Here is a 14,651-nt window from a genome sequence, read left to right on the forward strand (position 1 = left end):
CATGACAGGTAGTAAGTTAGTTGGTTAGTTAGTGATAATGTGGACCCCTCCACATGACAGGTAGTAAGTTAGTTGGTTAGTTAGTGATAATGTGGACCCCTCCATATGACAGGTAGTAAGTTAGTTGGTTAGTTAGTGATAATGTCGACCCCTCCACATGACAGGTAGTAAGTTAGTTGGTTAGTTAGTGATAATGTCGACCCCTCCACATGACAGGTAGTAAGTTAGTTGGTTAGCAGATTAGTTGGTGAGCGAGCGTCGACCCACCCTCTGGAGGAACCTCCAGAGCAGGGGCAGCGTGTCTTTGCCGTCGTGCTGCTCCACGATGTGGGTGAGGCTGAGCAGGGAGAGCTTCTCCCTGCAGCTCCACACCGCCTGGCCGTGGATCAGGGAGCCGCGGGGCAGGGAGGCCAGGAAGAGGCGCGGGTCCCCGAACATCAGCTTGAAGACGGGGTCACAGGACACACGGGCGTCGGCCCGGACCAGGTCGTTGGCCTCCTTCAGCCGTCTGTCCAGGTGCTGGAGGAATGGGTGTGTGGACACACACGCACGTGCACACACACACACACACACACACACACACACACACACTTGGTTATGGTTCCTTGTCGACACAACGCAAGGGGGTTTACGGACCCATTACGTCCTTGCGGACCCTACTTGCGTCAGCCGCAAGGGCCTGACGTGCGCCTCCCAAAAGTGGTAGCCTTGCATCAAGGCAATGCATCAGCAAGGACTGTGATTGGTCCGCTCATTAAAACCCAACGCAGAACCAAAACAGATTCACGCCTGCGTCGAAGCGGCTGTGTGGTCATTTTGTTGCGTCGACGTTGAATCATAATCGAGCCTTTAGGCCTCTTTGAAAAGCACATATCTCCCTGTCTAAAGGGTTCTGGGTTTGAGTTCAAGCCCCAAAGTCAGAAGTCTCCCTGCAAGCATCTTTGAGCAAGACACCTAACCGCTATCTTCTCCTTGAGGACGTGTATCTGAAAGAAATGTACTGGCTAATAGCTTCTGCAAAAATGACAGGTATTGAGATAGTAACATACCTTCAGTTGAGGTATGATGATGGTGTTGCTGACTGACATCTCCCAGCCGTTCCTGTGGTCTTTGGTGGAGAGATGGTTGTCATAAGGATCGGGCCCTGAGAGGAGAAGGCAGAAGTTTTAAACAAACGCTCATGTAAGGTAGTCTTAGCGTTTTGTGTTATTTGTTCCGGACAAATTTGTCATGGGCAAATTGTCAAGACTGGTCTCTCTAGGTCAAACATGTAAAATGTACGTGGTACAATAAAGGGTCAACCAATTAGAACTTAGGGACATCTCCAAACAAAGGTAATTTGATCACCTGTACTGAATTGATGCCAAGTTAACCAATCACAGATAAGAAAATAAACTGCAATGACCGGTGATTCCCCAGAGAAGGCACTGTTTCCCAGGTGACACTGTACTAATACAAGTTCCTCAAATGTAACCAAAGCTCATCCTCATGGAGGTCCTATTTCTTAACATGGACACAAGGAAAAATGGTGAAAAACTACGAAACACCTCCTGGTTGCCCCCCCACCCCCCAGCTATTTATACGATAACAAAGTGACTCTATGACCTTTTCTTTTTTCTCCCAATTTTATTTCTGTGCTTTTCGTTTGTTTTTCTGTTACACGTCTGTTTTCATTGCCATGCAAAATAAATACAAATAAAGTAAAAAATAAAATAAAATAAAAAATTTCCTCCTCCTAGTGCCATCCTTACATTGTTGAACCTGGTTGGGCTCCAGCAGGCCGCAGAGCAACAGGTGAACCGTGTGGATGGTGTCGTCCGTCCCCTTCCCCAGAGACTTGGTCAGATGCTCCATGTCCTTCAGCAGGTGGGCCAACAGGAAGGCTCCTGGATCAGCCACCGGAGGTTTGATGATCTGAGCGATGAGCTGCAAAAACAGACAGAGGTGTCGTTTGATGATCGATTGTTGTCGATCGATTTTTATACTGTACGTTATACTGTGAGTCATAACTGCATTGTTGTATTTATGCCTTAGCAGGTGACATATTTTACCACCAGGCGTGAGTGTGTAATCACACTCACGCCTGGTGGTATAATTTGTCACCTTTAAAACAACGTCAACTTCCACGTCCGTTGGGACTGTGCACGTAAAGGGCCCTATTTTAACGGTCTGAAACGCAAGTGAGAAGCGCCAAACGCAAGTAGCTTTGTGGGCGGTTCTATGGCAATGTTGCTATTATACCGGCGGATAAATGACTCTTGCGCCCAACCCAAATCTATAAAAGGGTTGCCCTGAAGTAGCCTAATTACCCGTAGGTGTGGTTTGGGCGTAACGTGCAATAAACCAATGAGAGTGCCATCTCCCATCCCCTTTAAGAGCCATGAGCGCATTTGAACCTGACAAATTGATATTTTGACAGCGCGTTTACAGTCCACGATGAGACAGATGCATGACCACATGAATTTCAAACTGCAAATGGCTCAGTTTATGGCCAAATAATATGGCCTGATTCACACGTGGAATAGCGTTTTCTTCTACAACTTCAGAAATACTGAGTCGTCATGTAAATTTCAGCAAAGAAAACTTAACACACATATGATGTGCGGTCCACAAGATTTAATTTTGGAAGCCTGGGATATAGCCTACTTTGCTTGAGTTTACTATTGTTATATTATTATTTCAACACATGGCATAGCCTACTACATTGTTAATTCATGTAAAAAGAAAATCCACAATCTACATCATCATCATAATCTTTCAATTAGGCAAATCGTTTGCATGTGTGTGCTGTGTATAGCCTACTGGTGTGTAACCTTATGTTACAGTTCCGACCTGCCATGGTACGTCAAAATAGCAACACCAACTGCGCTATCCGCTAGTGCACTTAAACCAGGTATTTGTCGGTCAGTTGCGCAACTGCTTTATCGATCTGTAAGACAGCACCATGTATCATTTGCGGAGGAACACGCCTCTGCTTTTCGCCGACACGCCTCTCAGGGCGCAAGTTTAGTCGCGCAGGTTTGCTGCGGGGGAAAATGGGCTTTGCGCCCAAAGAAGCGTCTGTCTGATCCCACTGGCCTGTGTTTGAACCCCTGCATGTGGTTGGAGGTGGGGCCTCCAGGCACAGTACCTGTTGGTTGATGCTGGCTCCCAACAGCATGGCCATGTGGGTGAGCATGCGCATCAGGGTGAAGGGCCCTGGGGACATGTTCTTGGTGTCCAGGGTGTCCGGGTTGTCCCTGCGCCCCGGGTCTCCGAGGACGTGGCCCGTCTGGGTGCGGTCGCCCCTGGAGGAGTGCACAGGAAACCCCAAATAAACTGTTGGTTTATTGTACATAAGGGAGTCCTCCCCCACGAATGCATGCTTGAATGAATGCATGCAGGTATTGTAAGGCCAATGAAGGGGAGAGACACACACACACACACACACACACACACACACACACTTTGCATTAGCATGTCACACTTACTGCGCTAATTGAGCAGCAGTGAAACCAGCCACAGGTCTGTGCTGGGTTCCTCCGATTGCAGCGCCGCAGTCCGGACAACGGCTTTGTTCCATGGGTTGACCACACTATTAGAAGTAGCAAAAGCAATTATGAGCGGCCGAAAAAACCCAGAGAGATGTTTTGCCCTGAAATCTTCCTGCTGCTTGGAGGGATCTGAGAACACGGTCTGAACAGAGGTGCATTTTTGGGTGCGTGGTTAGAAACAAACAAGCCTGAGCTGTACACACCTCTCCGATGGTGCAGGGGTGGTTATTTGGACAATCTGTTGGGAAAGGGGGAAAAAAAACGGAATTAAAGTCTTTAACTGACACCCATGTACACACGAGAGTGTGGAGCTGACGTCTTTGACTTACAGTACCACTGCACCGCTCCCATGGCCTGTTGAGCTACAAACAACATGTCCTCTGGCATGGTGGGCAAGAAGGCTCGCTGCACCAAGAAAAGGTTGGAACAAAGACATTAATACAAAGATGAATATAGTATCCAACATGTTAATATTTGCATACATCAACCAATATTTAATACTACGTACAAAAATAAAATGTATTAATTGTATTATTATTTAAATGATGTCTTTAATGCCCACAGATTAGCGGGATGCACTCACTTGCATGTTCCCTGTTGACAGTGCCAGGTTCTGAAGGGGAACGAGGATCCGCTGGTTGGCGCAGAGCAGGACCGAAGCCATGTGGACCGTCAGCTCCACCACTGCACAGTGCCCCCCGGGGGCCCCGGGGACGACGGCCAAGGCCCCCAGACGGTTGTCCACCAAGAACTTCGCAAAGTTCTTCATCTCTGCGCGATGCAGGAGTCCGCAAGCATCGATGTGAGTCACCAAGACTCGGCATTGCTGGACGGGAAATGTGTACAATGAGACACAGAAACACTGAAGCGAGGAAGAATCAAGGATATGTTTGTGATGCAAGGGCGTACCTCGGGTGTGGGATGGCGATTACGGTTGGCATTTCCGTAGAGAGAGGTGACTTCTCTGAAGATGGCCAACAGAAGATACACCGCCTTCTTTTGTGGCAAGCACTTGCACGTCTAAAAACAAGAGACAAGAAATGTTTCCAGAGAGCAAAGTAGTTGACAAGAGGGGGGGACACAGCTTCAGCGATGCTCGGTTACCTCGTACGCTTTATCCAGCACATCCACTCTGCCCTTCATCAGCACTGTAGCCAGGGCATCCCGAATGGTCTTGTAGTCCTCTCCGCACACGAGGAAATGATCAATGGCGATGCCTTCTTCACTCTACAAGAGACAACATGAGATAGCATTGAGTGCATCATATTATTATGATGCAGTTCCAAGTATAACAGCAATTACAGTCGGACAAAATGGGATGAATCGCTCTGAATAAGGACGGCTTGCGAAAAAATGCTTTAGATGAGGAGGAAATGTAAAATTACAAACAGATTGGTTCAAAAAATGGAATGACTAATAAGCAATTACAATATGTGGAATTACTCCTCTCCAAGGGGATGGACAAAAAAACTGAGCATGGCCAAAGGTCAGAGAGTAGTACCTGTTGGAGAACTTCTTCAGGGAAGAGCCAGCGCACAGCCTCCTCTTTGAGGAGACTCTGGACAAACTCCACGCCATGTTGAGTGCAGATCTTGCGGATCAGGTAGACACGGAACCAGTCATTGTTACTCTGAATGCACAGCTTCAACACAGCGCCCAGGAAGTCTGTGATGGAGGCCTGCCCTTCACGTTGGGTTCCTTTGGTGCAAAATATTGAAGAGAACGCCAGCATAATAAATGAGACAAATTAGGGGTGGGAATCTTTTGGTGTCTCAAGGCTGGATTCAATGTCTATTCTTGGACGATTCGATTCAAAAATCAATTCAGTATTTAAAGGGTTGCCGATTTCAGGGTAGGTGGCAACCAATGTGGTGTGTCAAATGATGGCATGACGGCAGAGTAAAGTGTGTACAAGATTACGCAGTTTTGCAATCAACCGAGTGCGATAATGTTGCACAAAACGGCAAAAAAAGAACAGTCAAATCGACAGACGAAAACAATTTGCGGTTGTTCCGTGGATCATTCTCTTCGTATGCACGAGATCACACACCTTCCATTTGTTGTACCAGCAGAGTGGCGGCCATGTCCAGGCACATGCGCACCCTGGCCACCTGCTGCAGGTGCTCTACAGTAGCGCTGTCTTGGCATGCTGCACGCGTGTAGCTGGACAGAAAGACCCTCTCGTCCTGCAGGTAGGCCTGTTGCGCGGCACCGGAACGGAACTGCGTCCGCTCAAACATGGAGTCCTGCAAGGAACAAAATTGGGAGAATGCTTTGTGAAATAGGCTCCTATCACAATGTAGGTGTGAATCCTGTCGTGGTTGTACAGCGAATCAGTATATTTTAAAAACAAAACAAATATTGATTGAAAGGCATACAAACAGGCAAAAACAAAAAACCAAGGTGAAACAATTCAAAGCAGATGTATGCCACCATGCATACCTCCAGGCAGTTAATGTACATAGAGTACAGTTCGGTTTTATCAGTCTGTTCCAAGATGATGCTCTTCTCCACTTCGGTCAGATGCTGCTGCAGATAGCCTTTCACCTGCTCAAAGCTATAGAACAAGATTTAAAAGATGTTATGGAACATATCAAACAACAATGTTGATTGGCGCTTTGCTCAACAATTTAGACAGACTAGGACCTCTCCGCCTGTACTCACCTGAACTTCAGCAGCAGTTTGAGCACAAAGGAGCGCACCACTGGGTTTTTGTCCACAGACTCGTCAAACGGCGAGAGGACCTTGGTCAGAATTTGTCGATCCCCTGGGCAAAAGGACATCATCCAATTAATAAATGGACAATTTAAAAAGAGGTTAGGATTTTCTCAAACACCTACAGCGTGATATCCAGAGTGACTCTCAGGTAGGTAGGGTTAGGCATCTGGCTCAAGGATGTCTACAGGTAGAGCACGGACATGGGGGATGAACCCAAAACCTTTACTGGATGGCTTTCGCTGGGTGTATAACACTCTAGGCAAGTCAAGTCAATTCAAATTTGAATAGGCCTTAATCAAAGTTAACCTTGGTATACATGCGTTATTTTGCCTTGCTGAACTTTTTTGCCTCTTGGACCCTTAATGTCCATCAGGATAGATATAGCTGTACAGTGACATCTTTGGACCAAATTTAAAAATCTTGATGAATTTGGAATTAAACAACTCGTCTGAATCTAGTTAAGACAGACAAAGGCAGTTTACAGATATCCTGGCGCATCCCTTTTAGGAATAATGCAGGAACGCCCTAGCCACTAGAGTATCCTACCCCCAAAATATTAGATGAGAAACAGCTGGTTACCTCTAAATATGGGGAGGGGTTTGGCCTCCAGCATGAGGAATGACAGCAGATGGAGGACGATGGCTGAACAGGGCGGGGTGTTGTCCTTGAAGCACATGGTGGAAACCAGGTCTATGAAGAAAGCATTGCACTGCTTCCTGAACTTGGCATGTTGATTGATTTGAAACCTAAACAGAAGAAGAATGACAGAGCAGTTAAGTAATGGTATAAGGCATTATTAAGAGTTCACAGATAGAGGAAATCCATGACCAACATTTGCGGTGCGTGAAGGTCTTATGTGTTTTCTAAACATGATCATGCCTTAATTCCTCCGAAGGCATTGTGGCGAAGTCTTCAGGGACAGGCTGCATGCAGAGGGGACAGTACATCTGACCAGGGACCAGCCATTGTTTGATGCAGGCCACGCAGTAGATGTGGTCACAGGGCAGGCTGAGGGGATCTTGAGGGTCCAACATACACACAGGGCATAGTTGGGGGCCAAACCTGAGAGAGCAGACAGGAAGTGTATCAGATCCAAGGTCCTTGAACAATACAGGACTAGTCAATGCAATCCAAGACGGTGCAAGATGAGTCCATACCTGAAGATGCCCTTTACCACTTTATCTTTGCAGGCTTTGAGTACACCAATCACCTCCTCAAACGCCTGCTGCTCTTTGAGGTCTGAATTCCTCTCCAGGATCTTGGAAGAAGAGCAATGACAATGTATGTTACCAAATGGGATTTCATGGGATTATTGCATGAAGAGATCCTATTAAGAAAGAGTCAAAGGAATGTCTGTACGTTCAGTCCACACTAACCTGCCCAAGAACTCTCATGTGGTCCAGAACCAAAGGCTTCAGATTCATCTCGGCCTCCTCATCACCCAGAAGCATGTGCTCCACAAACAGCGACATGGTAAAAATGCGGTTCCACCCATTCCTAAACATAAGAACATTATAAGAAGTAGAACCTCTGTCAAGACCACCCTCCAACATTAACAACCATAGTAGGTATTACTATTAAACAGGTCAACATGTGAACTTGCATTACAGCCCATATTCGTTCTCAACATATGCATCCTAAATGACAGCAACAAGCAACACTTACCGGACAATGCAGACCTTTGTCTTGCTCATGTCTCCATAGTGCCTCACGCTGTCTTGAGAGCATATCAACTCAATGGGAACCTGGAGCTTTTTCACCTGTCTTAGCCAGGCTTGCCTCTGTCCATCAGTTTCCAGTTGCGTAGGTTCCAGATACTCAACGCAGGCTATTGCAGCATAGATATCAAGAACCTTGGAGCGGGGAAGAAACAGATCAAACCAACATCCGGAAGTCCAATTGCAAGGGCCCATATATCACAAGCATGGAACCAAATCGTGCTTGGAGGGCATATAAAAACAAAGCAAGTAATTTGGACGTACCAACTCTGCCCCTTCCTGAGCTTGCTGGTTCAGGAGGACCTGGGTAATCCTCGGCTCAAGGTTGACCATCCTGGCGAAGTTCTGCAATCGGTTCTTAAACTCGTGGTAGGCAGCATGGACCCAGGGAAGAGAGGTCCCCTCCTTATCAGTCTCCATTGTCCGCGACTGCATCTCATTAACACAGCAGTTCAAAGCTCTGCGAAGGACCTAAAAGTGAACAGTAGAAGAGTAGAGTTTAAATACTTCAAGAGCTTCAAGCAACCTTAAAGGTAATTAAAATGTAGCCAGGGAAAGGGATGACAACCTGAAGGTTTTCCTGGGACCTGACATTCATCGTCATGGAGATAAAGTCCTGTAGGTATCGCTGGAAAAACTCGGACTGCATCTCCGGGCTTGCTTTCACGATGGATCGGCCGAGGGGAGTCCTCCAGAAGAACTCATCAAACTGACTCTGTGTTTGGCCTGTCAAGAAACAACAAGGTGAGTCGGGACTGGCTTGTGGAGACCGACCTGTCCGCCTCAACAATATACAGAGATGTTGTGTGCTGCATGATGTTACCTTCATGCTGACGAGCATAAACCCAGAGCTCCTCCAGGTAGTCCTTTATCCTCCAACTGAAGGGCATGATGCAGCTGATGTTCTTGTCTAGAGCAAAGCAGTTTTGCACCAGGATGGTTCTTGTCGCAGAGCTGTGACAGAGGGAGCATCATATACACATGCACAATACTTTCCCCTAAAATGCAAAGATATGATATAAAAACAATATGCAAACCATGATTCCTTTTGCATGACTGGGACAACCTACTTGAGATCAATAGTCAGCGATGGCACTTCCAACAGCTTCTCTGTGCCAAAGATGTCAAGCCACAATGTCTTGAGAGGCTCATTGCAGTTGGTGTCAAGCAGAATGTCCAGATTTTGATCTCGGTCGATGACAGAGACCAGCTGGGCTAGGTAAGGAATGACAACCGCCTGGATACGCTTCCATAGTGTGTGCCTGTAAAGCCCAACAGGTTAGAACGGCTGTTTTAAAAGCAGACATTATCTCCTTGGATTGTTTAAAGTGTTTAGTGCATACAATTATACATTGTTCATTCACTGTACAAAACCAGAATGTGTTTAGTTTTTAAGTGGCACTAACCTTAATTACAAATTAATCTGGGCCTTCAAGGCCCATTGAGTGATATTTAAATGATGAAGGACAGACAAATACCATTGACTGACCTGAATGTTCCTCCTTCCTGCAAGGCATCAATATTTGAGGCCTCCTTTATCACCCAGTTGCTTTTGATAAACGAATGAGGGTTGCCATCCTGGGTCAACAACAAGGAGTGAAGGCGCCTCTTCAAAATCCTAAGAAATTCGCCTGAAACATCCACCAAAATGATTATAAGTTAGTGTTTGCACAGAAGTCTGCACACATAAATTGAATTTTAAAGAGGCTGCATAGTTAGTTCAACCTCTGAAGTCTTTGTTGTCATTGAAAAGGGTCAGTAAGATTTCCACTCTTCTGGTACTGCGGTAGCCGTTCTCCACTTGATCCCTCAGCAGGCCCACTGCACTCTGCACACAGCTACGTATCAGAGCTGTGGTGTCCAGGACGTAGTCCCATCCCTGCAGCAGGTAGGTAGGAAGGAAGGCCGTTGGAAGTTAACCAGAAGTTTAAAGACACCGAGAGTAAACCCAGGGAATAGGGTGTGGTCAATATTGTAGAGTGTGTGTGCCCTGCCCCTGATAACAACTATACATCGGATATTAACTTACCACTTGGTTTTCAACTTCTGTGATGTGTTGGAATCCATCAGAATACATTTCATCCTGCTCCATTTCTGTAAACAATCAAAACATTTCATGAGATATTGAGAAAAATATTGTTGAATGGCGAAGGGTATACAGGCACATCGCACATATTTACCTTCGGGCTTAGTTCTGTTCTCGTCAAACAGTTCACTGATTGTCAGGTTACGCAGAGCCTTGATATCTGCTACGATATCCTCCGATTTCCGCAGGTCATCGATATGAACCGATTTCCATGGCCCTTTGAAGAATGAAACGGCTCAAACTAGCACTCCGTGGGTGTATTTAAAATGGTATGATAATGAAGAAGTGGTTTGTATTGTAACCTCCTCACCTCCATGAAATCCAACGTATGAAGTCCCCCCTTCCATCCTTGGCAGTTTGGTGATGAAGTAGACAAATATATTGTTCTCCACAATATCTTGTTTGATCTTGTTCATTTCATTCAGGGATGAATACCTGTCAATGACCAGCAAAATTTCTCAGTTCAAAATGATTCGTTAAAATATTAACAATACTAATAAAGAAATATAGACTTGACCTACTTTGCAGATGCAATAAGATGTGCACTGTGAGATGCTTCATCAAAATCACTCTGAATGATGAGGATCTTGTTGCCAACACCAGAGTTTCCTCCATTTGGAGTTGTGAAGAAAACCCTATATTGACCACACAATACAGATCATACAATTCAAAATCCTATGAAAGGATCAAGATGATCAGAGTCACAAGATATCATGTAAAAGATTGAAGGCTCAAGGTGAAAATCAATAGAAACCTGATCTTCTTGAGGAAAGACTGCTCGGTTTCAAACTGCTGCAGGGACAACAGCTCCACAGCATGAGCTAACTGCTCCAGTTGTTCCAAGTCTGAGGCTGTGAGAAGCCTGGAGAAAGTAGTCACCTGCAAATATCACTTGAAATCAGCAAAAATGTGCATAGATGAGTTTATATTATAATAAATATTTCTCTTGAACAATTTTTACATTACCTCAGTGAAGGAGGCATGCCAATGGGTATCCTGGTTCATGTGAGCAAGGATGTAGTCAGCCAAACAACTGGTATTCTGCTCTTCAAAGTACACTTGAGACAGTCGTTCACTTTCGACCTTTGGGAGCATTGTGCAGTCCAGACGCACTATTGAGTCAGGTGTGGCACAGTTCAGCAGCACCAGTTCAGATGCTCGCAGTATGTCTGCTTCGGATGTTTCCAAGTCCTGCCTGCTCCTTTCAATCGCTTGAAGAATCACTGAAGCACATGTGTCCGAATGGTAGCCGATGAAGACGTCTGGTGCTTGGTATTTGTACGTCTGAGGCCCCACTGTGTGTTGTTTGCTGAGAGAAACAAACTGCTCCACCCATCTTTCCAACTTCTTCACAGTACTCTTCTGCTCCTTCTTGAGGACAGTGTGGATGTCCAGGTAGTGCTTCTCTAGCCGGTTGATGAGTGGTATTGGGAACTGCTTGTAGACAACCTCCTTTTCCTCGATGACGATGAGTCTGAAGTCCTGATGCACCCTACATTTGACGCGATGGGTTCCGAGTCCAAGGTCTACGTATTTTTGTCCTCCGAGATAGACGTAGTACTGGTTAAGAGCATCATAGAGACTTTCGTAAAGGTTCTGCAAGTTCAGGAGGATAACGGTGCGCCCCGTTTCCATGCAGATCTTCACTCGGTTGATGTTGCGACATATTTGGGTGTACTCTTGATCTTTTGGGAAGCTGGAGCCAAAGATGATTTCAGGCTGATCGTTTTCTGAGAAGAAAGTCTGCTGCAAGATCTGCAGGGCAGCATAATTCTTAGTCAGAACCAGCAAGTATCTGCACTCTTCCTGTCCGCTCGCCAAAATGTTCTGTCTCACAAGGTCAGTCACATCAATGCTCTCAAGATTGGGTGTGATTTTAAGCCTATCAGTGAAAACAGAGAGTACGTTGACATTGTCTTTGCCACTGAAGTTCCTCAACACTGCCTCAACAATTTTCACCTCACTGGGCTTCTGTCGAGTACCTTTGGTTATTGCAAAAATCATCTTGACCAAGCTGTAGTAGTCACGAAGACCAAAGAAGCCCTTTCCTTGTTTTCGGCAGACGTTCAAGTAGGCCTTGGCAAAGGGCTGGAAGAGATCTCTTACCGCCTCCAGGAGCATTGCATCAGATGAGCATATGCCTTTAGCACTCTCAAAGAGCTCTTTCAAATCAGGGTCACCGCGTGAGACAAAGATGCCTCTGTTCATCTTTGCAGGGTCTAGAGCCCAGTTGGAGATGCCGATAAAACCAACTTTCTTGTGAGGCAGTGGTTCATCATCAATGCACCCTTCCTCTAGTAAAGGATGAAGTGTTTTAAGCGGCATTTTAGGAGAGTCTTCGGCCAACCCAATTTCATCCAATACCACAACAGAAATGTACTCATCTAGGTTCTTGCCTTCTTGGAAACGACCACATTGCTTGAATGTGTTAATGATGCCCTCTGGGGTTGAATGGGGGCTACACTGGAAGGACACCAAATGGATTTGTTTCAACTTTTTGAAGAGCTCACTGTGAGCTGCTTGGCCTTGCATTGCATCTGCCACAAGAGTTTTAGAGAGAGATTTTGAACTTCCAGGTTTTCCAACCAAAAATAGGGGAATCCTAAGTTCAATGCATAGGACCATCATGAAGACATTCTCTTTGAGTGCACTGTTTTTTGCAATTGTTTCACCCATAGGCACCCCACTTAAAAGTAGATCCTGCATAAGTGAGATTTCCTGCATTACTCTGATGGAGGAGTAGTTCATCTTTTTACAGATATTCTGTCTGTATTTCTCTTTGTTTTCCAAGCAGGCATGGTAGCAGACCCCTGCAGCCATGATCAGAGACCAGAGGACAGGGTCTCGAACCGCTCTGTCTCTCTGGGGTACTTCATTGTGCAGCGGCCGCTGTGTTGGCTCAAATTGTTCAAGTTCCATGAAGAACATGGCGTGGTTCTCATAGAACCAGATGAAGGCTTGCATGCAGCGCTCCACATCCCGCAGACTGACGAAGCTGCACTCATCTTTTCTTCTTCGCATATATCTCTGAGAAGCTGCAAGGACATCTGTGATGATCTTGATGTATTCTGCATTGATTGCTTTGAGTCCAACTACTCTCTGCACAATCTGTTGAATGTACATTTCCTCTGTGTTGTCATTCAGTTGTCCAAAATCCCATACCAGAGGAATCATACTTGGTGGCAAGGCCTGAACTCTGTAAACTAATTGGCGGAGTGGGATGGAACCAAGCTTTTCATCCGTCTCTTCAGCTCGGACTCGATAACCAAGGCCAGCAGACTCTAGTTTTGTAATCATTTCCTCTGTGTGTTTTCGATAAGGGTTGCATGCTGCTATTATTTGCAATCCACAGTTGGGTGTCAAACTTTCACCTTTCACTGTATGGTCACAAATGATCTCCTTGATGCTGCTGATAGCCTCTGTTGTGTTTGCCTCATCAAAGAACAGGACAGAATCAAAGCCATAGTATTCTTTGTTTCTCAAAGATATTGCTTCAGCTTCTCTGACTTTGCTGTAGATTATTTCTGAACTTGTTCCTCCATGGACTTTGACCAGTTTCATGTTCTCGGTAGCCACCCCACATCTTTGCAATTCACACAGATATTTGATGAGCCTAGTCTTGCCACAACCTGTCTCGCCCATAATAATGACAGGGATGCCACACCTGAATCGCATGTGGATTGCCAAAATCTTGAGGATGTTGTCAGTTGTGAGCTCATATGTTTCGTCGGGATCAAGGGGCCACTGGATTCCAAGGACATTGCAGATTCTTTCAATCTTTTCTCCTCTTGGTAGTTGATCAAAGTTGATGTTGAACGGAACTCTCTGTAACGTTAGGCCATCAAACAGCTCCTTAGTCATGATGTCTTTCTTTATTATCCTCTGGGAAGAGGGGTCGATGGCATCCACAAAGTTATTTACATTAGGCTGAAGATGGAAGCCAATGAAGGTCATGGACTCATGGTCACCGTTGAAGAAGATGTATGGGTGTGATTCTGACTCCCATCGCTTCCTGATCAGAAAAGGGGCCAAATCCTCATCACGCAGGCCACTCGCGTCAAACTGAAGTCTTCCAGGACTCTGGTCAGAAATGCTGAGTGATGGTGTGGCAAAGTCCTTCGCCATTAGAATCATGAAGTCAACAACGAAGCTCTTGAATCCGCTTAGAGTGTCACCAACTAAATCGAAGTCGCAAAAAACAGATGTCTCACAGTCTTTTAGCTGGAGGTTTAGAAACCAGGAAAAGTTTCTGATCTCTGCCCATGAGGGGTCCATGACGCCACAGAACATGAGGAGCATTTGAAGACACTCCACATGTGACCCTTCAACAGCATTGTATTTGAAGGTGTCGAGATCTCTGCGGTTATGGAATTGTGTGAGATACTGATATGGCCTTTGGAAGGCTTCACTCCTGAATTCTTCATCGTCCATCAGTGGCTCGTCAAGGTTGAAGAGGGCAGGAACCTCGTTCTTCTTCATCTCTAGCATCAACACTTCTTTAGGTGGTCGGCAGAAGATGTTAGGAAACCAATCTATGAACGAGCTGTCCATAGTTTGGCTCTATACATGAAAAACAAAAGTAGAAATGTGAGACTA

At 45.7% G+C, this 14,651-nt stretch overlaps 1 protein-coding gene across 2 annotated transcripts in view; it reads right to left on the reverse strand.

Moving 5' to 3' along the window:
- The window catches only part of LOC307083059 (E3 ubiquitin-protein ligase rnf213-alpha-like), a 35,346-nt gene that overhangs the window by 5,159 nt on the left and 15,536 nt on the right, over positions 1-14,651 (reverse strand). For both annotated transcript variants that reach the window (XM_079746851.1, XM_079746852.1), the window contains 31 exons: positions 11,022-14,615; positions 10,810-10,934; positions 10,577-10,690; positions 10,366-10,490; positions 10,150-10,272; positions 9,999-10,063; positions 9,695-9,848; positions 9,459-9,600; positions 9,040-9,231; positions 8,793-8,923; positions 8,538-8,695; positions 8,234-8,440; positions 7,917-8,104; positions 7,628-7,748; positions 7,409-7,509; positions 7,131-7,313; positions 6,831-6,997; positions 6,198-6,300; positions 5,976-6,090; positions 5,584-5,779; positions 5,035-5,231; positions 4,638-4,760; positions 4,443-4,553; positions 4,117-4,359; positions 3,863-3,938; positions 3,737-3,771; positions 3,471-3,574; positions 3,131-3,287; positions 1,752-1,926; positions 1,050-1,144; positions 268-519 (listed from right to left, as the gene is read on the reverse strand). In XM_079746851.1, coding sequence (XP_079602977.1) covers positions 268-519; positions 1,050-1,144; positions 1,752-1,926; positions 3,131-3,287; positions 3,471-3,574; positions 3,737-3,771; positions 3,863-3,938; positions 4,117-4,359; positions 4,443-4,553; positions 4,638-4,760; positions 5,035-5,231; positions 5,584-5,779; positions 5,976-6,090; positions 6,198-6,300; positions 6,831-6,997; positions 7,131-7,313; positions 7,409-7,509; positions 7,628-7,748; positions 7,917-8,104; positions 8,234-8,440; positions 8,538-8,695; positions 8,793-8,923; positions 9,040-9,231; positions 9,459-9,600; positions 9,695-9,848; positions 9,999-10,063; positions 10,150-10,272; positions 10,366-10,490; positions 10,577-10,690; positions 10,810-10,934; positions 11,022-14,615 — 7,872 coding nt within the window. The remainder of the gene's footprint in view (positions 1-267; positions 520-1,049; positions 1,145-1,751; positions 1,927-3,130; positions 3,288-3,470; positions 3,575-3,736; positions 3,772-3,862; positions 3,939-4,116; positions 4,360-4,442; positions 4,554-4,637; positions 4,761-5,034; positions 5,232-5,583; positions 5,780-5,975; positions 6,091-6,197; positions 6,301-6,830; positions 6,998-7,130; positions 7,314-7,408; positions 7,510-7,627; positions 7,749-7,916; positions 8,105-8,233; positions 8,441-8,537; positions 8,696-8,792; positions 8,924-9,039; positions 9,232-9,458; positions 9,601-9,694; positions 9,849-9,998; positions 10,064-10,149; positions 10,273-10,365; positions 10,491-10,576; positions 10,691-10,809; positions 10,935-11,021; positions 14,616-14,651) is intronic.

This window comes from Pollachius pollachius (assembly GCF_949987615.1).
Source record: "Pollachius pollachius genome assembly, chromosome: 11".
In the NCBI taxonomy this organism is placed as follows: domain Eukaryota; kingdom Metazoa; phylum Chordata; class Actinopteri; order Gadiformes; family Gadidae; genus Pollachius; species Pollachius pollachius.